Consider the following 25,341-nt stretch of genomic DNA (forward strand, 5'->3'; position numbering starts at 1 on the left):
TCAAATTCCTCCTTTTATAATTCTGGATTGCCACATTTGCAATTATATTGCATCCGGCAGAGAGCTCTGAGATTTGTAATTACCAAACACATCTACAGCAGTCACACAGTTACAGAAGTGACACTCGTGTACTTATGAGTGTAATATCAAAGTGCTGCATGTGATATCCTCCTACTTGCCTATATATTTCAGGGTATGACTGAAATGAGAGGTCTTTACTGGACAGTTTTTTCTGTGAAGCACCCTCCCAATGTAATGATGCACAACTGATAAATGAGAGAGGGAAATAGATGCAGTTCATGTGAGCCAAACAGCGTAAAATTGAGTTGTTCCAGAATTTTTCTTTGCAATATCTTCAGGGGCTAGTGGGCTAGCTATAAGGAAAAGGGTGGCTATGCAGATCCTAGGTGTACACCAGAAGTGGTGAGGAGTTGCCTGACCCATGCACTTTATTCCTCTAGAAAGGGCAGAAGATGTGCATATTTACAAATTGTCTTGTTGAGTGAGGGCCCCCGATAGGGCTCAGTCTATAAGATGGAAGTGTTTGTAAACAATCACGGTGGCAGGGAATTGCCAGTGTAACGACTGGAGGTGCATTGGTGTCTATGTGTAGCCCAGCTATAGGACCACATTAAAGTAAGAGAGGCCTGTATCATCCCATCTGTCTTTTATGACCGAGTCCAGCTCAGAGTAATAGAGCTAGGGCTGTCTGTGGGGCTTTCCCTGGCCCTGGTACGGTCTCCAGGTAAGCTAGGGTCTTCCCCTGTAAGGGGAAAGACTCATTCCTTCTGCTGTCACAAGGCCATGGCACCACAGCCACTTTAGCCTGCACAGATTTGGGCCCCTGGTGAAAGAGGGAGCGCTATAACCCCAGCACCTTGTTCCCCCATTTTCTGAGGTGGCATTAGGAAGCATGCCTGCACCGTTATGGAACGGCCTGAGGGGACTGAAAGGGAGCTTTGCCTTCAGCAGCCCTGCTTCCAGAACTTCTTTGCCAGGCAGCGAGGCACACCTTGAGCTGAGGGATGGTGCAGGCCTGTCCCTTTCACGGAAACTTGAATTTCTGCCGGATTAAGGCGGTTGTGTAACCACATCCCAGCTGACTCCATTGTTTCTCCGCGCAAAATAGTTATCGGTGTAAAGCGAGTGTCAAGCACAGCGCTGCCAGGCAGGGCAGGCAACGGGCTGTCAGGGAAAGGCAGCCGGGCAGCGGCCTCCCCCGCGGCGAGGGACACAAAAGCGGCCTCCTCCTCTCCTTCGCAGCTCCTCCGGCCGGGCGGCGTGAGGGGCGGGGGGCACGGCCGCCCCCGCGACGGGCAGTTCGCACTGTGAATCACCGTTCAGCCGGCGCCTATATGTATCTATAGATCCCTGCAGCGATGGGCAGGCGCTCGTGGACAAGAGTGGGGGTGCCAGCATGAGAGCACCTCTGTAGCTGTGCGAGGCGGAGAGCCGGCAAGCGGCTGGCGACAGCGCAGGAAAGGCCCTCCGCGGGAGCGGACTGAGGGGCCACTCAACGGCGGCCTCCGCCAGAGCCGGGTGAGTGAGGGGCCGCTCTCCTCCACAGGGCAGGAACCTGCCCGCTAAAACACTTGGGTGTGGCGGGGCGGGGGAAGGGTGCCGTGTGGGTAAACCGATGGAGAGCAGCGGGGCGGCCGCGCTCCCCGCCACCCGAATAGGCTGAGCCGGCCACAGCCGGCAGGCCGAGGCTAGGCCGCCGCGCTGCTGCCATAACAACCCAGTCTAGGGCAGCTAGGCAGGAAGTGAGGGCAGGGGATTGGCCGCCGTGCGTCACGTGAGGTGGGTGAGGGGCGGGGCGGGGCGGGGCGGGGCGGCGGGACCCGGCCCGGCCCGGGGGCGGGATGAGCGCGGCGCGAGGCGGGCGTGGAGCCGAGCCGAACCCTGCCCCGCGGTTCGGGCAGGGTGCTGCTGCGCTATCCCCTGTTGGCGTTCGGCCGAGCACGGCGGGTCCCCCGCGGCCGAGCCGAGCTACCATGCCCGCCGCCGCCGGGCTGTGATGTGTGTGCCCCGCTCGGCGGGAGGCAGGGAGTGCCCGGCGGAGAGGCGGGGAGTTAGTCAGCGGCGAGGAGGAGGAAGGGCAGGAGGCAGAGCTATGGAGAGCAGTGCTCCGCGACGACGGGAGGCGCGGATTGTCTGAGGGGGGCGCGGCGAAGCGCGGCGCGGGGACCACGGCCCGGCGGGGCGGGGGATGAAGGTGCCGGGCAGCCCCGCGCCGCCAGCCGCCGGGCGGTGACGGGGCGGGGGCGCAGGCTGGGGGCCTGGCGGGTCAGGGGAGGGGGTGCTCGCCGCCTTCCTCGGGGGCTGGCGGGAGGGAGGGGACTGCGGCCGGGGCTGCCGTCGCCCGGGGCCGCGGTGACTCAGAGCCGGCGCGGCCGGGGGTGAGCCGAGGTCTGTTGTTGTGGGATTTTTTTTTCCCCCGGCAGGTTATAAATAGCCCCGCTCGGCGCCGTGTCACGGAAGGACACCCTGGCCGGGCGCGGGGAGAGGCCGCCGGCGCTCAGGCTCCCCGGGCCGCCGCCGCCAGCCCGCCTCCCTCCCTGCCTGCCTCCCTGCCGCGGGTCGGGCCGGGCCGGCCGCCCGCGCCGTGTTTTTTACACGCGAAAAATAATACCGCTCCTTGGAGGCAGCGACGGCCAGTCGTCCTGGGGGGAGCAGCAGAGCGCTTCGGCTCCTCTCAGACCTCTCAGAGGAAACGGAGAAAATGAAGCCGGAACGAGGTAAACGTTTTATCAAGATGTTTCTATTGTGTTTCGTTTTGCGCCTGGGATTAGAGGTAGTCTGGTGTTTCGTTTCGGTGTTATCGCTCTGTTTCCGTATTCCCTTCCCTGACATTTTGGGGGATGGGAGAGAATCCAGGTACTCGGGTTCAACTGGGGAAATGCTGGTGATACTGTGAAGGTCCCCTCCGAAGGCGATTAACGGCCCCGTGTCCTGCCTGCCCTTCGGCTTCCCATTGTCTTGAGTGGACGAAAGGGAGGCAAGCACCGTGGCAAACTCCTTTTGCTCTGGGAATGCTGCAGTTTGTGTGTCAAATGCAGCCGGCTTGTTAGCACGGAACTGCAGTGCTGAGGCAAGAGTCGGTCAAAGGCAAATCGGGCATCGACAGGCATCTGCTGGCGTTAGCAGATGCACAAAAGCGTCAAAATATAGCCGAAAACCACCCTGAAAATAACCGTAACTTCCATCTGTGTTGTTTTATAACCCGACAGTGGGTTTGGTTCCAGTTATAAAGGAGATGTATCATTACAAGCATGCCGAAATATTAATTTTTCATAATCGTTTGGTTACTCTCTTATCTGGATTACTGACATCTGGTTTTACAGAAAAATAAAGTCGACCGTCTATGTATATGTTTATAACACTTCAGCTCTTTTGCAGTATAGCAACAGCTGCTAATGCCCCTAGAGTTGAAAATATGTCATGACTTATATTTTCATCTACATGAGCAGTGGCTATTGGTTCCTGGTAGTTAAAGGAAGATTATTTTTTAAAACAAATTTTATGAGTGTGCTCATTGTAGAATTTTGAGTGTTAATTAGAAAAAAACCCACCAACCTTACTTAGAAGTTTGGGTTTGTTAAAGTTTTCATGATTCTGTTGTTTACCTGGTTGCTTTCAGTTTTAAAAACACAATCTTTTTGAGTTATAATCACTTCGGTGTTTTGAGAAACACTTTACTATAGCTTAGATATCTGTGTATTAATTACTAACACTTACATGACATACACATCTTAGTTTTGTTAATGACATGTTTGCTAATAGCAACACCACATAAATTACCATTTCTTGTATGTATATACTCTAAGGATTATATGGTGTGATGATAGTACAGGAATGATTGTAAACATATGCATAAATTAATGGGCTTTTCTCTTTGCTTTCCTCCTTGTTCCTTAATCACTTAAACCTTCACCTGATTGATTGCAGTGAGGCAAGTTCTTTTTAGAATCTCTTTAATAGCAGACCCTAAAGTTTGAAGACTATTTACTGTCAAGGTGAAATAAAATTTCAAAATAGCAAGTCAATATTTACAACTTTAAGATTTTCTGGTATAGCAGTTCAAAACCTCTATATGACCTTTGTCTATTGCTTTCTTTAATTTTTAGGTAGAAAAAGTTGAATGTTGGAAACATTTTTAGTTGTTGTATGATAAGTGATCAGATGCCTTTTTTTTAACCACTCTGTTGTAAAGATTAAAGAAAGCAAGTCTTTAGGTTGTTGGATGGTTGTGTTTGTGGTTGTTTTTTTTTTCTTAAGCTGACAGTTAATAAATTGAGATTCCTATCATTTGCAAAATGCCTGTCACATGCTGGGAGAAACCCTTCAACAATAATGTATTGAAATTCTTTTAAGATAATTAACAAGAATCTTGAAGTAAGTCATGGATCTTGCCAAACATTGGAGAGTATCTCCAGCCATTTTAGTAAATACCTCTAGCTTAACTGTGTGCTAATGTAATAGAGAAATGCCATGCACAAAGGGGGTTGTGAAAGTGCTGCCTAAATGCCACATGCGGCCCACAGAGTCTCTCAAGAGGTACGAATCATGCAAATGTTTACATGTGCTGCTTTCTGCTGCACCACAGGGTACAAGCAGTGAAGTGTGCAGTCACCTGCTTCCAGTCATTGCAAATTAATAGCAAAGGACAGGGGAGAAGCAGACCACTCAGCTTGCCACAGTCTTCACATTTCTATAGACCCTCAAAATCCTGGGGACACTGCAAATTCATATACCAAGCGAAATGTAAAGAAACAGACTTTAAAAGACTTAAATGTTTTGGGATTTTTTTCATTCTTGCAAATACATCAGAATCCTTTTGGAGTAGAGAGTTACAGTTCTTGCAGTTAGAATTAAGCTTAAAACTATACTTAATAAGACTGCAATGCCCAGGGTATGTTGGGAGAAGGTATGGTTTAGCCCTTGTCATACTACCAATAAGATTCTTGCTATCACCAGCAAAAATGGGTGCTGCAGAAAAAAGGGGAGATCTAAATGTGCAATCGCTTTTTAAACAGTGGGAGATGGTATAGAATATTTTACTGTAAGGAGGTGAGGGGGGATGAGCAAAAATGAAGAAAAAAGGGAAATTTGGCCTAAAGTACTAGCTTCCCTTTATCTGTAGTTTTCAAACTTTTCTTATTATATAAACATCCAATATATGAGAGCAGTATGGAGGAGATGGAACGTGGAGCATTGCACAGCAAATCCATGGAGCAGTGTTGCAAGTGAGCAAGATGGGTTTCGGAGTGCAGGTAAAAATGTGGGCTTACTCCTTTGCCATGCAAAGGCACAGGGCACTCACAGGGCATGTCTCATGAGCATCACTCAGGACTTACCCATTAGATGGGGGGTCAGTTTGGAAGGGCAGAGGTTGCTCTAAGCACATTCACATAACTACGTCTATACCGGACCTAGAGAATGCAGTAACTAAAATACTGTTGGCTGCTGCTTGGCTTTGCCTTTCCCACGCTGCCATTCTTAAAGCAAAGTGTTGAAGCATCTTAAAATACAGTGGTCTCGTTGCTTCAGCTGAGGCTTTGCCAGTGCCAGTTAGAAGAATGATTTATCTCCCTTTCTTACATGCAATGTTTTTGGAGTAATATTTGAGTTTGGTTTTTTTTTTCTCTTTCTGCAGTATCAGCTTACCTAGCTTTGATCCGTGATATCATCACGATATCATCACGATTTAGTTTCTGCAGTACAACTGCCTAGTCAGCTGCTTCATGCTGCATGTTTGGACTGATGTTTCCTTTCTCAAGTACAGAGCTTTGCTCTTGCTTCTATTGAACTTTGTTCTAATGACTTCTGATCACTTCACCAGTTTACTGAGTTTGGAAGACAGCTAGACTTCGTAGCAGAGCGCTTGCAAACTCTTCCAGTTCAGCTTCGTTCATAAACTGTATAAACACAGTGTTTCACCATCGGAGTTAATGAAAACATTGCATAATGTCAGGGTGATAGCTTACTGCCAAACTCGGAAAGCTTGTTATGTGCTCTTAGAGTACACTCAGTGCACAACTGGAAAAAATCTTGTGGTTTCAATGAATCTACAGTATCGTCATATTTTACTGTGGGAATGTTATAAGACATCAAAAGTCTTACTATAGTCTAAATAGCTCAGTTACTGCTCCTTCTTCTTCCCTCCCCCTCACTGCATGAATGATCAGTTAAAGGATGAAGACAGGCTGTTTGTCTGTAAATGCATGCTGGCTTTTTTATCACCTCATTCTAGCTTTTTCTTACGTTATTACCTTGCTTTCTTTATTTCTCTGCTGTGTGTTCTGTGTGTAGAGACTATTCTGTTTTCACTTAGAAATTAAGCAAAAAGCAGTTGTCTCTTACTTTCTAAAGCATTAGTTCCCTCTTTGAGATTATCCTACTTTGAAGAAATGGCTTTCTGTCTACAAGAGAGGAACAATCAGTCTGAAGATTACTTTTTCTCTCCTCCTCCTTTCTTTCAAGTCAAACTCAGATATGTGCCTCTGAGTCTGTCTGTAGTAACTGGGTTAAGAGACTTTCTTCTACCTTATTTGGTGGTTTGGTATGGAGAGAGCTAACTCTTTGGGTTCAACAAAAGTCTGTGTAATACCTCCTGTTGGAAATATAGCTGAAGGATTTCTGGATGTAGCTGTGAGGAAAGCTGGAGGACACATTAATAAAGATGAACAATTGATTGAATCCTTTTCTTCAAATTCTTATGAGGAAGGATGAGGAGGCATGGGATTGGAGGGAAGTGAGCTGAAGCAGTGTATTTAGGAGTTGTGGCGTTAGTTTTTAAGTTAGGAGATCTGTGTAAGGTCCTTGTTCTTATAAACAAGACTTAGTTTTATGCACTATATTAATTTAGTGAAAGATTTTGTGGAAAACTTCTTAGCAAAGATGATGTGCTACAAAGTATGCAGATCAGGAAGTGAAAATATCTTGAAAAAGGATGAGTGGTATTTTAGTGTCCTATATTGCACTGTGATAGAGACACTTTAATTTTATAATATCTTCTCAGTGAAATGTCACAAAGCACTTAAACTTTTCCATGGTAGAACGATGTAGCCAGTAAACAAAGTAATAAACTGGAAATGAGGTGCTTCCTGCTCAGTGGACCTGTCACTCCAGAAGTGTTTGGGCAATGCTTCGGGCTTGGTTGCCACAGGTAAGTGCTGGTTGGGTGATAATGAGCTGGAGGTGACGCTGCTCCGTGGCCTGGGAGGAAGCCGTGCTGGCAAACACGCTCCACTGTGCAGGGGCACGTGCGAGAAGGTGCGTGTGGCAAGGGAGACTAGCTCTGATGGGCAGGAAAGCAGTGGGAGGGGTGTCTGCTTTTCCTGTGTGGATGACTTTCAAATAAAACCACCTTATTCTTTAAAAGAAAAACACTAAAACTGTTCAGGATAAAAACTGACAGGTGATCAGGACATTACACTCAGATTCCATTTATAAGGCATGAAGCCATCTAGCCCTAATCTTTGGGGACAGCAGATTTGTCCTGATCACTCATCCATTACATCTATATACTGTGTGTTAACAGGAGTATAAGGCTTTTTTTTTTTTTTAATTGAGGGTAGAGTCTAGATTCTTTCAATACAACTCTGTCGCTGCACCCAAGAAAGGGGAATATAATGCTCTTTCATGGAATTTCTACTACAAAAATTTAACCTACAAGTATTCTTAGCTTTTAGGTGCCTAACTCCTGCCCCCCCTCCCCCCCCCCCCCCCCCCCCAAAAAAAAAAAAATCTAAGAATATTAATTTGTGGAATTGGAAAATTTAAGTTTTGGTTTGAAATACCTGCTTATGTTAAAGTTTTCCTACCTGTTCTGCAACTTGTATCTAGTGTTGACAGCGAGGCAAGTCCTCCCGTTGTAGGAGTAGCCCTTGTGTTGGAAGAGTGCTTTTATCCATGTTCAACAGCAAGGGTTCTTCACTGCATGCCTGCTCCTCAGAAAGAACAAACTGTACTAGTAACTAACAACGTTGCCATTTTCTTTGTTTTGTTGGAGTTGTCCATACTAGCGCCTTCAGAGGGGCTCTTGTTGCTAAAACACATGCTGCTGGAGTGGCATTTAGGTGGATATTTTGGGGCTTGTGGATATGCCAAGTCCATAGGCTTGGGCTATATAACTGACCCTTCTGACCATATTCTTTGCTTGCTGAAGTGAGAAACTTGGCGTGCCAGATCAGATCCCTGGACTGAAGCATATTAGATTGGACTTAGTTGTTAAGGGCAGTGTTGAAACTATTATTGGATCTGAGGTCTGCCAGCTTCTAAATGTTTTTAGAAATAAGCTAACATTTATAAATACAGATTCTCGTGAGATGTGAGTCGTTGCCAAATGAAATTCTGTGTATTAAAATTAGAAATCTTCTGTGAAAACAGAGTAACTGATGGGAACAAACCAGCTATATGACATTTGTTAAAAGAACTTGCTCTGTCTACCTCACTGTTTACAAAATGTTTCTTTGTTATTTTGACAAATGTCTACTAATAGCAACTGTTAAATGGTGGTGAAATAGCCATAGCCTTTTACCCTGTCAGTAACAAGTCTAGGATAACAATCCAGCAGTTACTAGCTGTTCTTTTAGTCAATAGGGTCTTGCAGTTTAACTGTAATTATAGTTATAATAACTACTTTCTCCATGTTGATGTGACACTTGGTAAACTGTTTTTTAGATTTTTGAAGGAGTCTTACATCGTCTTTCAAGGTGGTAGTAAAATGTACAGTCTTTGCAGGTCACTTGTGTTTAATGTTTAGAGAGAAGCCAATTGTTAAATTTAAATTGTTTTAGAAGTACAATTGCGTGGTTACCTTTGTACTACTGAGTACAAAAGCTTAATGTATAAGTAGGCAATTAAGGATGCCTATAAACCTGGGTGAATGCAAATACAGGAGAGTGCCTCTTGGACTTGGGTAGGTAGTTGGACTTTGGAAGACTTCACATTCATTACATGTTCTTTTTTTCTGCTTGTCCGGTGCAGTGTGGGATGAATATAGCTATAAGCACACAGCCAAAGCCACATGCAGTTATTCTTGATCTGCCTGCATAACTGTACCAAGATTAGAAGAGAGATTTTTACAAAGGCTGCTCATAAACAATATAATTGAGTTGTAAGTCATGAAAATTCTCCAGCTGTTCTTAACAATTGTTATCCTGACAGAGTAAAATGTTTATATTTATAACTTGCTTGTATTAATATACTTTTCTCCTTGTTAAATGTGCCTGACTAGTTCTTTTTTGGTAGTAATTGTTGCGTTACCTTTTAATGCTAGCTTCGGGACCAAAACTATTTAAAGTTGTGATTGGGATGGTATTACTACATTATGTTGACTCAAAATGCAAAGATGTAATGGGGTAGTATGATGATGTTCTTGGATAATTTGGAGAAGAGCTGTGTATGAATCAGTAGAGGCAGGTGAACACATGGGGAAGGAAGCATTCCACATATGACATTTCCATGGGTGTTCTGAATGGAATAACCCTTATTAGGAATAAAGGGGAACAAAGTAGTCTTACTGAGAGGGCTTCTGGACAACTTCATTTCTTCAAGAGCAGTAAAAGGAATTCTTCAGCTGCCCCCATACACATTTATTTTGTTTTGACTGTTTTTCATTTTGTGGGAAGGCATCCAATTTCTTTCTGTCCAGGTATGTAGTACCCAGTAACCACAGGGCACTTATACTTTTCTCTTAAGTGATCAATGCATTTCCCAAACCTATTGCTAAATATGACTTTTTTTCCTAGGGAAAAAAACAAGTTGGATTTTCTTCTGATGTATAATAAAAAAGGAGAATATATCTGAAATAAGGAATCTCTGGTTGCACATGTGCCATGCCATATGTTTTACATTGTGTATCCTGTGAAGTTAGTGATTTTTTGCTTTTTCCATTAAGATCCCTTGGAACCAGTGTGGTACGTGCGTTTCAGACTGAAGTGAGACTACCAGCAGGTGACTACTTATGCTAGTTTAACCTCTTAATGGTGCTGTGCATGCAGGGATTCCTTTTGCCCACTGGTGAGCCTTCAGGATTTCTAGGGCATGTTTCACACTTCTCTGTGCTGAGTAAATTAAGTTCCTGTGCCAGTATCATCTTGTCATTGGGTATAATGGGGGAGGGAAGGGCAGAGAAAGAACTTCAGGGAAGGGTTGAGGATGCTGAGTATTAGCCTGTGTCCTCAGTACAGTTAGTACCATGGCGGGAGGTGGTGGGGTAGCGGTGGTTTCTTCTGAGGGTCAGGAGAAGGAGAGGTGCAGGAAGAGCTGTTGTGGTCAGCAGACTTTTTTCAGAGTCGTGCAATACCCTTCTCCCCTGCCAGGTTCCCTGCCAGGGCACTAACCCAACAATGTAAGTGAAAAACCATGGCTCGCTCATGCTTTCAGGCAGGTCAGCAAGTTTTAGAAAGCTTTGTCTGCAGACTTGGAAGAGCACAGAGGGTGGTTAAGAGTATACCTGAGGAAAAAATCTGTGATGACTAATCGCTGAAGGCATAACTTCTGTGTTAGTGGAGTGAATTTTTGATACATTGTGTAGATGCTTTGTACAGTTTCCTGTCAAGTCACAAGTATTGGTGCATTTTCTTTGCATGTTAGCTCTGAATATTTACAACACAGCCCCAGTAAGACATCCAATTTACTTGCTCATTTTTATTATGGCTTTTTCAGTCAGGCATTTAATCCTGATGAATTAGTTGGACTCGGGGGTAAGGGGGAAGACAACGTGCATCAGGAAGAGAAGAGTTTTAGTAAAATTCCAGTGACGTGGAGTGAAGGAGGAGGAGTTTCCTACTAGCAGGAACTGAACAGGGACAAAATTGTCCAGATAAGTTTGGACGGGGAATGCACAGTTAGGGGAAAGGGATTAGTATCAACATTCATGCTGCTGAAAGGTAAATCCTTTTTTCTCTTCCGTATAATTGTTTATACACCCCTCATTTCCTATGCAAGGTTTCCCACTTCAGATGCCTTTTAATGAAAAGTATGGCTTTGGTTTTCTTTACTTTGAAGGGGGAACAGCTTCTTCCTTTTGAAGCACGTGCTATTCAAATGGCCAAAGAATTTTGTTTGCTGCAGAGAAGCTATGAGGAACAGTGTATCTGGAGGACTAGAACTGGAGGAGCATGCTGGGTAATGATTGCTACGGATGTGTAGGATGTTCAGACAGCTGTTAGTGCAAGGAAGGTATGGAAAAGCCCTTTTAGAAGTGTGCGTGCTGTCAAAAAGTGCATGAGTAGAATCAAGTAGCCAGTTTATGGAGCTGAAACAGGAGGAATAGTTGATAATACTGGACGAATTTGAAGGCAAAGGTCAGGAGATCAGTGTAAAACTGCTAGAATACACACCTGCCTCATCTTACCTAATCATCAGGTGATTAAGTTCACTAAAATTGGCATAACTGGCTGTTATTGTACTGCCTTTGGATGTTTCCTACTGATTCTATCACTGATTTAACAAGTTTCTGTGGGAAAGTATTTTGGATCTGGTAGAGAGAAAAGATTAAGTGATGCTGCTTGATATACATTGTATGTTCTTTCATCCCATCTTCATTTTGAAAATATATAATGGCCTTCAGTTTCATAAATGTTTTAGGACACTTTTTATAAGCTGGTTCATAAATGAACCATATGAAATATTAAGCAGCTTTATGATTTGCACTGATTTTGTTTTAAAATCATAGTGGAACTGTTAGCAGCTGATGCTTTCAACTTTTCTAGGCATGTTATAGACTATATGTAGTCTCTCTCACTCATAAAATTTGACTGTTAACATCCGAAAAAAGAAAGCTATACATACATTATTAAGACTGTGGATGGTATATCTTATCAGCTCTTTAACATGCATTGCAAGCATCAAGAGCTTACCTCAGCTTTATTCTGAGGACTGGAGCATCTGGGGGGGAAGAAGGGGAATAGGATTATCTATGTGAGTGCTTAGTGTTTTTATATTCTGCAAATTAATAACTCAGTCCAAAATGATTATTTCAAGCAAGGGATGCATTGGTAGAAATGTGCTTTTGTTTTTAGCTATTCTCTACAACTAGCCTGTGTAAACATAAGGTGCCATGAAGGCAGTTATGCTTCACTCCTTAGGGGTCACATGCACACCTTGCTTTTCCTGCACAAGGCAGGGCTGGGATCTGAACTAGTGTTTTTCTGAACTAGCTTGTTACTAGACACCCTGTGCTTTGGCATGGCCCTCCGAAGGCTGAAGTTGGGGTGTTGTTTTTTTTTTTTTGTAATGTAGGGAAGATGCCAATTATGTGTACTGGCAAGTGCCACTGAATTGGTGTGTAGTTGACTCAATACTGAGATGAACCATGCTTGGCTGGGATTTCCTGCTTTGTGAAATGAGTAGGACTGCTTATTACTAAAGTTTGTGTTGGATAAAATCCATTCGTATCAAGACCTCATTTTTTTATTTTAGTAAGTGTTATCCTGTTTGTGGCAGAAGGCAGGTTAAAATACAATCTGTTTATCTTGCTTATTATTAGTCATTTTGCACAGTGTTACAACTGCAAGTGTATTAGTATTTGAAATACAGCTACTTTATGATGGTGGAATATGCAGCTTAGGATAAAGCCCCATGTATATTTCTGTGCTACTGTGTTCTCTTATGCTCAGTCACACTAGCAACGTCCTGTTCTCATACGTATGTTGTGCCTCTAGTGGAATTTGTGGAAGAATACAAGATCAAACTGATAAATGAGTAGCATGCTTCAAGGTGATTTTTGTTTGGTGGAATTCCTAATATTGTGATTTCTAAATTTAGCATTTTATTAGGCCAGATGCATCCATTTCTGGGGTGTTCTTCCGCAAATACTCACAGAGCTCAGCTGTGTATATTTGCAGCTGGCTTAGGACAGTGTCAGCATGCTGTCCTACTTTTACTGAATTTGAAGAATATCAGGTGCAAAAAGAATTTTTGTGGTTGCACTCCAGTAGCCCAGGGTGGGGAGACTGTTCAGGAGCATTTTGGTGGGCAGGTATGCCTGTCATCTAGAGGCAGCTGCTTCTCGCTAAAACATTGTTAGCTGGCCTGCAAAAACAGGTTGTTCCTTCTGCCTCCTGTTAGCAAAACTTTTAAGCATACTGATTTACCCACATGATAAATATTCCTCTTACCCCTCTCATTCCTCCCACAGGTATTGAATAACAGTTTCATAGAAAATCGTCTGAGTACTTTTTTCAAAGGCTAGGTGGTTGCTCAATTAAGAAAACTTGAAACTGCTTTTTCAGACAACTATGTAAACTATGGTGTTTTTGTAGAAGTAAATGTTCCATGAAAGAAAAATACTTGGAAAGCAAGCTGAGAAAATATACAGGAAGCTCAAATGTCAGTGACTAATGAAATGGTATGGTTTACATATAACTTTCTGTAAGGCACTATCTGTATCTACAATGTTTAAATGGGCCAACTACTGAAAAGTGTATCCAACCTTCCTCGGATACCTTAAAAATCTGGTATAGGCTGTATTTTCTCGTAACCACATCTAAATGATACTGCTATATAATATGTGAGTGAGGGAAAAATCACTGTTCTGTGAAGTAAGCAGCATGTTTTCCATGCTCTTGAATGGATTGGATTAGTGAGTGGGACTGGATTTTGAATGTGGTTAAGTCTAGTTTGATCTGGACTTCTCATCGTTTCAGAGCATCTAACTACAGAACAAGAGTTTTATTCTTGTTTTGTGACATGGTTAGGCTGAGAGCAAGATATTTTTTTTGTGCTGATTATGTTAATAAGGTGAATGTCATCTGACTTCAGTTCTTGTAAATGGATAAGAACTGGATTAAATTGTTAATTGTGGACATGTTGTTTAGACTGCACCTAGAATAATACGTGCAGTTTGAGACTACTCTCTTGAAATAACTTCATAAATTAGTCCCTGAGAGTCCCCATTGAAAAATGGAGGAGGGGCTCAGGAAAAAATACTAAAGTAGGGAGCTCAGTAGGGTAGGTTTAAGAGCTCCGGTAGTGCCAGGAGAGCTAGTAACGGGTATTTCCTCCTCGCTCCGTGTGCAGTCACGGTTAGAAGGATGCGGCAGCCGAGCCGCTTCCGAGGGGACTGGGCGGAGCGGGGGAAAAAGTGCCGCGGGAAGTTAGCTGGTGCTGGCTGGGGGTGGTCGGGCTTTTTCCGCTCCTGATGTAAATATCCATCACCGCGCCTATACGGCTGCGCGGGGCTGAGCCTTCGCGCCGGGCGCTGCGCGCGAACACGGAGCGGGTAGTGCCAACGCTCGTGGAAGCCGTTCCAAACTTCCTCGAGTTATTTGCTGGTCCCGGTAGCGAGATGCCGGCGCTCGGCGGGCCGTGCACTGCTGCCGCCGCTGCTGGTGCTGCCGCGGCCGGGGCGGGGCCGGGCCTTCAGCGGCTCCGACGCCCCGCCGGCCGGGAGCCGGGGCCCCGGTGTGGGGCGGGGGGGCTGGGCGGCGGCCGTCCCGCCCCGGCCCCGCTCCCCGCCTTCCCGGGCGTGCCGGCAGCGCCGCCGCCTGTTCCCTGGGCGGGGGCACGCGTGGCTGCAACGCGCTTTTTCGTTGCTTTAGCACCGATCTGGGCGGTTTCTGCCGGCTGCTGCGGGTGTGCTGCCCGCTCCCCCGCCGCCCCCGCTCACCTGCCCCGGCGGGGGCCGGGCCGCGCTGCCGAGGAGGCCGGCGCTCGCCTGGCGGGGCCAATCGGCGCCCGGGCCTGTTGCTATGCGCGCCCCTACTCTGCCTCCTTTGTGGAAGATGCCGTGGGCACCCACCCGCGCCGGCGCGCCGCCGGGGCTCGCTGCGGGAGCACAGGGCCGCGCAGACAAGGTGTGTACCGGCAGGGAACCGGCTCCCAGCCCCACCCACCCACCGCGGCCCCCCTCCCGCGGCTGCCTCGTCCCCTGCGCCGGGCTCGGCTGGCCGCGCCGGAGCGGGACCTGGCGGCTGCCCGCCCTCCCACGCTTAGCGTGTCCGTGGGTCGTGTAGCTGAGGTCGTGACCGAAACAGGCGGTTCAGGGGCGAGGGGGCTCCGGGAGGAGGGCGGTGGGGAGCCTTGGAGGCTGGTGGCACCGGGCCGGACAGTCTTCCCGGGCTTGAAACGGGTCCAAGCTGTGTAACTGTGAGAGTTACAATTTTGCTTGGGTTTTTTTTTTTTTTCTATGAAAGGTGATTTTTACATCTGCCTGTACTAAAGTTTGCCTCTCCGGTTGAGCTGAAGAAGTGTGCTGTACTTCGTCTGTAAATGGTTCCTTTAAAAAACCAAACAGTTTCACCATATGTCCTTCCTTTCATTCCGTATACTGAGCCTATGAAAGGCTGGACTTTTGTGATGTCTTTTTTTTTTTTTTCAGCCTCCCTTTAAAGGGAAGTAATGGACAGCCTCAAGATTAACTCTGTTAATTTATTACATTGTTAGAGCCAGAGTATTAAGCGGCTTGGAACAGGAGGGGGGTATTTTTAAGCCTTAAAAGTGAGACACCTAGTTACATGTCAAATCTGCTAACAGTTGTAGTTAGCGTAGCCATATGTAACTGCTTGTTTCTTCATTGTTGTGGCAAAAAAAAAACAACTCTCCACTTCCCAAAAATACCCTGAAGCTTAACTGAGTTTCTTCTGTGCCATGTTATGTAGGTCAAGTTTCTTTCTTTTTTAAAAATTTTTTTATCTCTTCCAGCAGGAGGAAACTATTACAGTAGTTTGATTTCTGCTAGAAACAACGCATGAAAGTGTTATCAGCCCTTTGCCACTACTTGTCTGTCTTGGGGCAAATGAAGCTAATGCAAATATGTCAGCTTTGGGGGCAATTGAAAATATGTATTTTTAATTAGCAACTTACTGGTTGCTCAACTATATGCTATGTTTAAAGCTAATTAAATAGCATACTGAATTCACTGCTGAATTGAGGATTTGAGGATTATCCATTCCTTTTTAAGCAAACCTCTTCTCTAAAAATGCAAATGTTGTTCTGACCAAGGACTTGCATATATTTTCATCCTGGGTCTAGGACTTGTTGATATTCCTCTCAAAGGTACTGGAGGTCTAGCTTAAATGAGCCTGCTGACATTAGGTGTTCGCCTCCTGATACAGGAGGAGGAACAATTCCACTAGTGTACTCTTGTGGTTTGTGTGGGAATATTGGTTTGAATCACTGAAGTAGTGCTTTATAAAGTAGTGAGGAATTTTTGAGAGGACAAAGTGAAATTTCATAATTGCATGTATTGAATTGTAAATGTGTTAACTTAATGTCTGTTGCTTTGCTGTGTAGAAGATTACCATATGTTAGAAGAGAGGGAGGCAAACTGGATTCTTGGCTGAAATTCTGTTAAGCCTTTAAATTTTGACCCCATGTAACATTTTATTCTTTTGAGTACCAGAAGACTATTAAAGCTTAATAACATGACTTACAGTGTGGAAACTTGTAAATAGCCGAATTGTGCTGTGTGACACAGTTCAATTCTAAAACTATCAAAAATGTTCTTTTGTTTTATGCATTCAAAATTCCATAATAGGCTCTGGTGTCCATTTTAAAATCAGAAATCTTTTGCACAGCTTGAGAGTTGTAATGTCCTCATTTGTCCTCCCAAATAAAATTTAAAAACATTTTTATGGGCCTGGCCATTCTCCCAGATTTTTTTTTAAAATGAGAAGCATATATTGTCTCTTTTGTAACTTTTTTACTTTTGCAGGTTACTGTTTAACTGCTTAAGGGCAGGCCTTGTAGGTGAAGGTTAATAGCATTGGAAAAATGACCCAAGGAGCTTCATGCTATTCCACCATCATCAATTTCATCTCAGTTCTTTCAGAGCTCCTTACACTTCTGATGAAGTACAGTATCTGCCTCTGGTCTGCTAGCCTTATTCCTTTCCCTCCACCCACCCTCTAAATAATCTGGACTGAAAATACTGAAACAAACCTACTGAAGCTGGAGGTAGCCTCACTAGCTAGGAGGATGATTTTGGGTGGTCAAACGTGTTCTGACAAAGTTCCACAATGTAAATTACCCAGCACTTAGATGACAGTGAACAGGTTGTAACATCAAAGTTTTGAGAGATGAGGTAGGAAAGCACAAAGAGAAGATGAATACAGAAAGAAACTGCAGTAGAAGAGGTCAGATGTCATGAAAATAAATTTGTTCTGGGCTTTTTGTTTTGCCTTTTTATTTCAGATAAAATAATGGGATTCTTAATCTACATTCCTCACCTGAGTATGCTTTCTAACAAGTCCTATGCTTTTTTTCTGTGTGCTTTTTTAAGTACCCTGGTAGCTAGTTCTATTCTAGCAGCTGTGCTGCAGAAGTTTCCAGCTTGTAGGTGTGATTTTCTAACTGACGTGATGTTGTAATAAAGTTATGAGTATCAGCTCCTACTTAACCTGCACACTATATTTCTAATGTTTAATGTGTTGTCCATTAAAATAAAATTCTTGAATTCTTGAGTGTTTCTATCTCTTTTCCTTATGAATATTCTTTAAAAGCTTTATTATTAACAGTGTATTTGTACTGTTCAGTTTGTTTCTAATTTTCTTCTTTTTCAGTTATTCTGGGGAAATAAAAAAGGCAGCTCAGCAGCATTGATAGGTGCCTCATGTAGGTAGAAAATGTGCTTAACAGTTCTTCCCCAGTGTAACTGCATTTATCTCGGGTGTAGGCATGCAATGAGTGTTCGCATAGCTTCTTGGTGTTGAACCAAGTGTCTGGAGTTGACATGGTTTGATAGTCAGAAAGCTGCCCTGGATATAATTCACTAAGCCTTTGCATGTGAAGTTGAATATTTGTAATGGAGACTTTTCCTGAACATGTTGAAAGAAAACACATTTCAGACACTTATAGACATTCAGTTCAGTTGCATCATTCTCATTGGAACCAGAAGTAATGAAACTGGGTTCATGTTTTGATACAGTATCACATGGGTCTTTAAACCACTGCATTATATCAGAGCTATCCTACATGCGTGTCGTTGTGTCTATCAAACCTCTTCTCTTCGTCGAATCTGAGAAGGCATCTTAGCCAGTGCTGTGTGTACACCAGGTCTTGCCACAGTGAGATTGCTAGTGCATGTAACAGGCTGCTGGTCTGCTTGTCATCTGAAAGAAATACTAGACTGGAAAATGCTGTCTTGTTTTTCGGATGTGTGAATTAGTCTGCTGATGCTCTGCAACTCTCTTTCCATATTTCCACATAAATACTTCCCAGATTTTTTCTTCCACTTTATAAGTTTGGGGGATCAGAGCTTTACTGGCTGTGCCTGTGAACAGAATGCTATTAGCATACGTGATGCAGTGTTTCCTTGTGAAATGACTGAAATAGGGACTTCCTGCTGAAGGCCTCTTACTTGTTCCTAATAGTACTTTTTTTTTTTTTTTGTGAAGTAGTTTTAGGAACAGTGAAAGAAACAGTCATGTTATTCCCTTTTTGCCATTGTATACCCTCCCACTTTCTTCTGAGGACATGATGAGTGAGGAGCAACAAGATTGGCCTGCTCTCCTAGGACTAGATTCAGAAAATCAGTGTTTTGCATTAGGTCATAGAGATTTGAATTAAGATGGTGAAGTCAAGGTAAGGTTAAAGATTAACTCTAAGATTCTAAGCTTGGAAATGTGAGAGCTAAGTTTTTGTTTTTCATAATGTATACAGCTAGTAGGTGAATATATTCCAGATTCTCTTATAGGATAAAAGGCAGTATTTCCTTGCTAGTATCACGTAGATGAGTCTATGCTGTTCCTACTTTGAAATAAAATTACAAAACTGTTTTAATCTGCAATACTGAGAAAATGGGAATATAACATATAGTGGGGTATGCTTAAATGGGAAGGATGTAGTCTGTTTTGCAGTTCAGCCACATCATCTACTGTCTGATGAAATTCTTTTAAAATTGGTGTCCCTAACAATAAAGCTGCTGCTTCCAGATGATGGTGTCTGCATAATTGTATGCCTTTTCCTTGGTGACAAAGGAGAATATTGACCAAGTTTAAGTAATGGTGGTCATCCTACCTGAAAGATAACTGAGCCCTCAGATAAATTTCTGCATTAATTAGCAGCTTTACAAAAGGGGCAAAGGTGGGGAGTTAGATTCTGCAAACTTAAATAGCAAGCACCAGTGCTAACAAGCAAGACTGTTGTTAAAGAGTTAATAACAGATGGCTGAACTTCTGATGCAAATGATCAGGCAGAACAAGAGAAGTTCTCCACATCCTGACCCAGAGACTCCTCACTGCTGCCATGGCAACTAACACACTTTTCCTCTCCAGTTTTAGCAAAGTTTATGGAACTGAAAATGACTTGTTGGTTTTATGACTTCAAAATAAATTTTAAAAGGCAAAGCAGACCAGCTGGAGAAGTAGAAAACATAAACTAAGAGAATGTGGATATGAATTCCTAGAGGCCTTGAGTATTTTAGTTCCTATAAGATCTTTTAGAAAAAGATGTCTGAAGGACTGTATACTTTAAAATGCTTGGCAGTTAATGCATTAGTTTAAATAAGAGTTTATAATCTGGGCAGATCTATCCAGATCCTTCTAACTTAATATGAAAATTACCTGCTGCAACTAGAGTAGCATTGCAAGGGGAAAGGGAGAAGGAGGTAGGAAGCTCTATGTATTTGGACTGGACATGGTACAGAGGAGCAAGGAAGAACCTGTAGTTCGTGGGGTGGTTGTGACCTTTCATCTGACTTGCAGCCAGGCATTTGTCCTCCTCAGTGGGAGTAGGGGAATTTCACTGTAGGACAGTGGAGGCCTGTAGAAGGGGCTGTGGAGGGGGGATTCAAGCTTTTTGCCACTAGACAGGGTAGGACCTTCTCTGCCCCTTTGGTTCAATTGTTAAAGACTGGGAGAGTATTCTGGAGAAACACCGCTACAGCCCTGCATTGTCCGTGCTGTTTTTGCTAAGGTGCTTGCCTTTGGCTACTGTGAGCAGGATGCTAGAAGGACCCCGAGTGCTATCTTTATTATTTTTATAGCAGAGTTACTCTACAGTTCCTGTACCTAGTATAGGTAAATTCAAAATGGAAGTTTTACTGTCTCTCCTTAGGGTAGAATACCTGAAGGAGTGTTGGTATAGACTCTAAACTTCACAGCACTGAAACTACTAGAGGGAACTGTTTCTGAGGCAGGTTTTGATCTTGTCCCCCTGGGAGAGCTGTGAACAAGACCTGTGTGTATTACTGAACACAGGTCACTTCTCATAAAGCAAAAACAACCCGTTTTAAGTCTGTTTTATCAATGTTGTTAAGAACACATAGTTTCTTCAGCTCTTGCTATTTTTGTGAGGTACGTCTATGCCTGTGGGTCTTATGCCACAACAATGGCGTCTTTAGAGAATAAAGTCCTTCATGTAGATATGTACGAAGCCACTATATTCTCAGACTGTATTTCCAGAGTGTATCATATTGCAGCGTTTGAGTGTTTAGATGGAACAAGGAATTCTTCAGCCTCCAGGTGTATAACTCAGTCAACATTACTTTTAAAAATAAGGGAAGCAAATTCCTGGAGTTCTTACCTGAAGATTATTATTTGTTATCTGATACAAATTAAGAGGCACATTCAGGTATCATGTTTTGCTGGGTATTACACAAGCATGGAACAAAAGACCAACCTTACTTCAGACCTCATGTGAGTATCAGACATGAAATCAATAACTTCCTACAGAGGGCTGTAAGGAAACAAAGGGATAATACTGATGAGACAGGTAAACTGTGCTCCCAGCATACAGGCTAACAAGGCTTTGTCACCATAACAGAGAAGCTGGAAAGCAGTGTCATCTTGCATCAAGTGACTATAGGACAACACGGGGGTAGGAAGTACAGGTGATTAATCAGAGACTAACTGGAAGTTTACAGCAATAGTGACTGGGAGCAGCAGGAATGGTGGTAAGCCATGGAAGATCTTTAAAGTTTTTTTAGGGGGGAAAAAATGGTAATTTCCTTGTTATGAAAGATGATGTTTTGAGAGGCAAAAAAGACAACAGGAAAATATGGGTTCTTGTTAGACACCGACCAGACATACCTTACTTACAAGGCTGGATGTTATTGAGGCATAATCTTTTCTCTTTTTCACACTCATTTTCAGTGATGAATTCCATGAGAAATCCTGCAGGCACCACTGGCACTTCCCTGAGGAGGCAGATAAGGCACTGCCATCTGCCCGCTGAAGCCTGGGTGGTATTCACGTGGGCTGTGCCTGGCCCGGAGGTCCCCACTGGCAGGGCGTGTTTCCAGCTTCATCACAGCTCGGACTGTGAAGAATTATCTCTGAGGAAAATCTCAGGATTTCAGACTGTGTTTTTCCATAGTGAAGAGTAAAACCAACTCATGCTGAAAGCAAGTCTTGAAATGCTATTTCCTAGGGATCCAACCCAGTAATAAGGGTGTAGTGAACCCAATTTGCATGTTTTTCTGGAGGTAAAGAGGGCAGGTTGCTTGTTTGAATTCACATGCCAGATTCTGGTCCTTTCAAGATCAGCCACTAATTCAGATGGTAAGAATAAAATGTTCTGTGCTAAAAATCTCAGAGATGGTTTTTTTTTTTAGTTCTTGAAGATAAGTGATTGCAAAACCCAGTTTACAATAACAGCCAATGTAGTAATATGTACATTTAAAATCTTTTTTACTCCACTTCTACACTTACTTCTTTGTTATCTCTTAAAAAAAGATCCTCCAAAAAAATTATGTTATTGTCACTTGATAGTAATAATTTATTTTCTTTACTGATTTCTAACAGAAAATCTCTGTATAATCTTTTTGGTAACTGAAAGGGTTGACAAAACAAGTCTATCAGGCACTTGGATTCTGTAATGCTTGTGGGTTGTTTTCTTTTTTTGTCTGATGCTCAACTTGAGCATTAACAATAAATTATTAGATCTATTAAACCTGACAAGTGGGTGAATCCTTAACGTTGCCTGAACTATGCTAGTAGCTGGTGTGTAGCAGATACTGACTTCTTGGCATTTCTGAGCTGAAGGCAGCTTGGAGCAATATTCCCTAAGAGAAAGTAATTTTGACATTCGCTAATTTAAGTTTCGTTGAATATTTACTTTGGGCATTAATACCTTTTCTGCTGGTCCCAAATTCAACATTTTTTTCCCCTGCTGTGTACTTTTGATTAAATATATATTTGCAAGTATCAAGGAGGAACTACAGTAGGGTTTTATTTGTTTATTTGTCTTTGCTTATGTCAGTTGTTTTTGCACAGAATACAAAAGTGGCCATGCAGGGCCTTGAGCTTTGACTGGATAAAAACTGTTGTTCTTCATATGCTTCTCGTGTACACTATTTTTAGTGGAGTGTTTTGTTTTTCCTAATAACTTATTGCTCTGCCTTTTGACTCACAGGTCACCTGATTTTTAGAGCATGTAGACGTAGAGGTTGGATCCTTTAGTATTCTGTAAACTGCTAGTTTATCTTGAGGATGCTGCTGTTGCTGGTGAGGTTGGTTTGGAAGTAGTCGTGGAGGGGTGAGCCCTGTCCCTTTGGTTCTCTGGAAAGTATGTTCTAAGAATACACAGTACAGGGTGTTACAAAACACACGTGCAACCAATAAACTTGGAGCAGAGGCCAGGGATGATGGGTGACTTAAGGTCAGCACTGTGCAGGGAGACTTTTGCCTGCTGGCCTTCACCGTGCCTGTCTTCGCTCTGTGCCAGCAATGGCGTAGTCATCCATGAACTCACTTTTTCCCTTGAGAAGGGAGAATTGTTTTGAACAGATATGTTATGAATATACCACTATTATTCTTGCTTTAGTAGTGTTAATTTTGGCACTTTGGATGAGTGTCTTGCCTCTAGGATTGTCACAAACTTGTTTTGTTCCACGAGGTGCCCAGTGGCTGGATGTTTCTGGTAGCCTTCAAAGCTGCAATGCAAACCTGGCAGGATGGTTGAATGAAGGGGAGAGGGAAAGCAGACACTTAAATTTTGTAAGCAAATAAGTATGTTGTTTGAAATTTCAGTGTTCAAGTGGGCCCAGTTTTTAAAAGGGTACTTTCCAAGATGTGCATATATGTGGAGGAAAAACCTAACAAGGTCTGAATGCTCCGGAGTTCTGTTAGTCTGATTGGTTTTTTAAATCTTAAAGTAAATCTGAACTGTAACAAGATAAATATAACTCAGCTAGACCTGGCAATTCTTCAAATTGCATGAAAACAGAGAGGAACAAAGCCTGCATCCCTCAAGCTATTCAGTACATGCACAGATGAAATAGGTCTAGACACGTAAAATGACTACTGTCATGGTTTGGATTGAACAAAAAGTTCATTACTGCCCAGACAGTTGCAGATTTTTAATTCCTGGCTCATGAGGTCTTTTCAGCCTGTGGAAAACTGCACAGACTGTCATCTTCTCTAGAATTTAAAAATAAAACAAATTAACTTCCACCTATCTGGATCTCGGGTTAACTGGGATATCAACTGACCTGGGTAACAGTGCTGGCATTCTCAGGGTTTTCTTTTCATTCATAACGTTATAGTTTATAGGTTTCTCTAAGACAACAGAATATTTGAAATTGAGTGTTGTGCACCCTTGAGGGAGAGGAGTTGCTTTTTGGGTGGGTGCAGAGCCTATTGCTGTGCTGGTGAGTATATTGTCAAAATTTCTAAGCACAATAAATATTTAAGGTGGTGACATAAACCATGAAATACCCCAAAGAGATTAATTTTAAGTGTTAGTGGAGAAATTTTGAAAACCAACATGCAAGTGTAACCCTGCATCACTATGAATGCTGTTCCCAAAGATATTTGTGTGTATTGTGAAGATGATAAGCTGTAGAGGAATAAACTGAGTAACACTTTAGCAAAAATCTGGTCAGCACAAGATGCAAACGTGTCATGTTTTAAGTAGAGGGCTGCTCTCTCTAGCAGCTCTCATAAGCATTGAAATACGTACTGTTAGGATTTTTAAACAGTTCCATGTTGTTTTCCAGTAACATCTGAGGCTGATTTATTATCACAAATTACTGCTTTCCATCTCTAAGCCAATCTCTGTATAAAGCATTGCAGAAGTCTGCAAATAGTTGAATCTTTGTCAAACTGGATTGTTAAACAAATTAAAGAGGAAACTTAGTCTGTTGTCCTGAATTGTATTGCATTTAAGGCCTCAAGTAAAATTTCTGGCATGCATTTTTATTTATGTATTATAAAAATGCTATTACAGCTGGAATTTAATGCATAGCTGCTGTCAACCTGTTTAATGGGAGGGATGCCTTGGCTTCAAAATTGAGTTAGAACCCCCACCAGTACTCAATTGCTGCAACTGTTGTATGGATGATGTGCCTTTAGAAAGAGATGAGGCTTAGCCAAATCATGCTGGGCTTTCCTTTGCAAAGAAAGCAACAGCTATGGAGCTACTGCAGCGTGATATTTCCAGCTAACATATTTGAGTAAGTTGATGAAAGCCTTCAGCCTGTATGTGTTCAGCCATGTAGCTGCTGCTATGCTGGTTCTTGAATTAGTGAATAACAATAATGATGATGGTCACCAGCCACCATCCTCATCTCCAAACATAGTTCCCTTGTCTGGGGGAACCTTGATGAAAGACGAAAGTGTCATCATCATCATCAACATCAGTGAAGGAAGCATGAAAAAAAAGGATTGAATATATATCTAGAAATCTCATATTGGAAAGTCTGTATTTTAATATAAAAGCACTTAATTGTTTTTCCATAAAACACTTTAGGAAAAAATTTTCACATACTCTGTAAGCTTAAGTGCGCTCTGTTTTCTGTTCCAGGGTGACACACGGCTCCTTCAGCTCCCCAAACCAAGCATGTTGGATGCGGTTTCACATTATGGTGGCAGTGACTGTGAAGCTAGCCTAGGTCTGATCTCGACATTGCCCTTGCTTCCTTCTGTGAACTGGGGTGGGATTTAAAACAGGAGCATTTCAGTAATTTGTTTTCAATATAATTCTGCAGAATTAATGTCAGCATATTTACGAGGGTGGTAGACTGCAGTACTGATCGTGAGAGTGAAGGCCCTTTATTCCCTTCCAATTGCAGCTGAATGTCTATTCTGTGCCACTTAATGCCACATACTTATTTTAAAAGAGGTGTTTTCTCCTAATTGTTTTCTTCTATGAACTAACAGAAGTACCTGGAAAAATAATTTTGAGTTGCAGAATTAGAAATCTTATTGCTTTGTCAGGTTTAAGGTTTTTTTGTTCATGTAGGTTTATCGAGTCATGCAGTTTGTTCTAACAATCTAATTTAGGCAGAGCATCACCTAATCAAGGGAAAAATGTAAAAAGCTAGAGAAGAATGAATGGAAAACTCAGGAATTACTTAGTCTGCTCCTGATAGGTGTGTGTGTTTCATTATAATACAACTTCAGAGTTTTTTGTGTAGCCACATTTAACAAAATCACAATCTAGGAAACC

The 25,341-nt window shown here is 43.0% G+C and overlaps 1 protein-coding gene across 4 annotated transcripts in view; it reads left to right on the top strand.

Annotated features, from left to right (window-relative positions):
• Nucleotides 1-2,359: 2,359 nt before the first annotated feature.
• Nucleotides 2,360-25,341, top strand: part of ATOSA (atos homolog A) — a 47,319-nt gene continuing 24,337 nt past the window's right edge. The window contains exons 1-2 of one of the 4 annotated variants that reach the window (XM_075100338.1): nucleotides 2,614-2,738; nucleotides 24,697-24,784. In XM_075100338.1, coding sequence (XP_074956439.1) covers nucleotides 24,733-24,784 — 52 coding nt within the window. In that variant the 5' untranslated portion in view covers nucleotides 2,614-2,738; nucleotides 24,697-24,732. Of the gene's footprint in view, nucleotides 2,739-14,566; nucleotides 14,808-24,696; nucleotides 24,785-25,341 lie in introns of those variants that run through there. The other 3 variants (XM_075100337.1, XM_075100339.1, XM_075100336.1) reach the window with 3 other exon arrangements.

Source organism: Phalacrocorax aristotelis, chromosome 7 (genome assembly GCF_949628215.1).
Source record: "Phalacrocorax aristotelis chromosome 7, bGulAri2.1, whole genome shotgun sequence".
Taxonomy (NCBI): domain Eukaryota; kingdom Metazoa; phylum Chordata; class Aves; order Suliformes; family Phalacrocoracidae; genus Phalacrocorax; species Phalacrocorax aristotelis.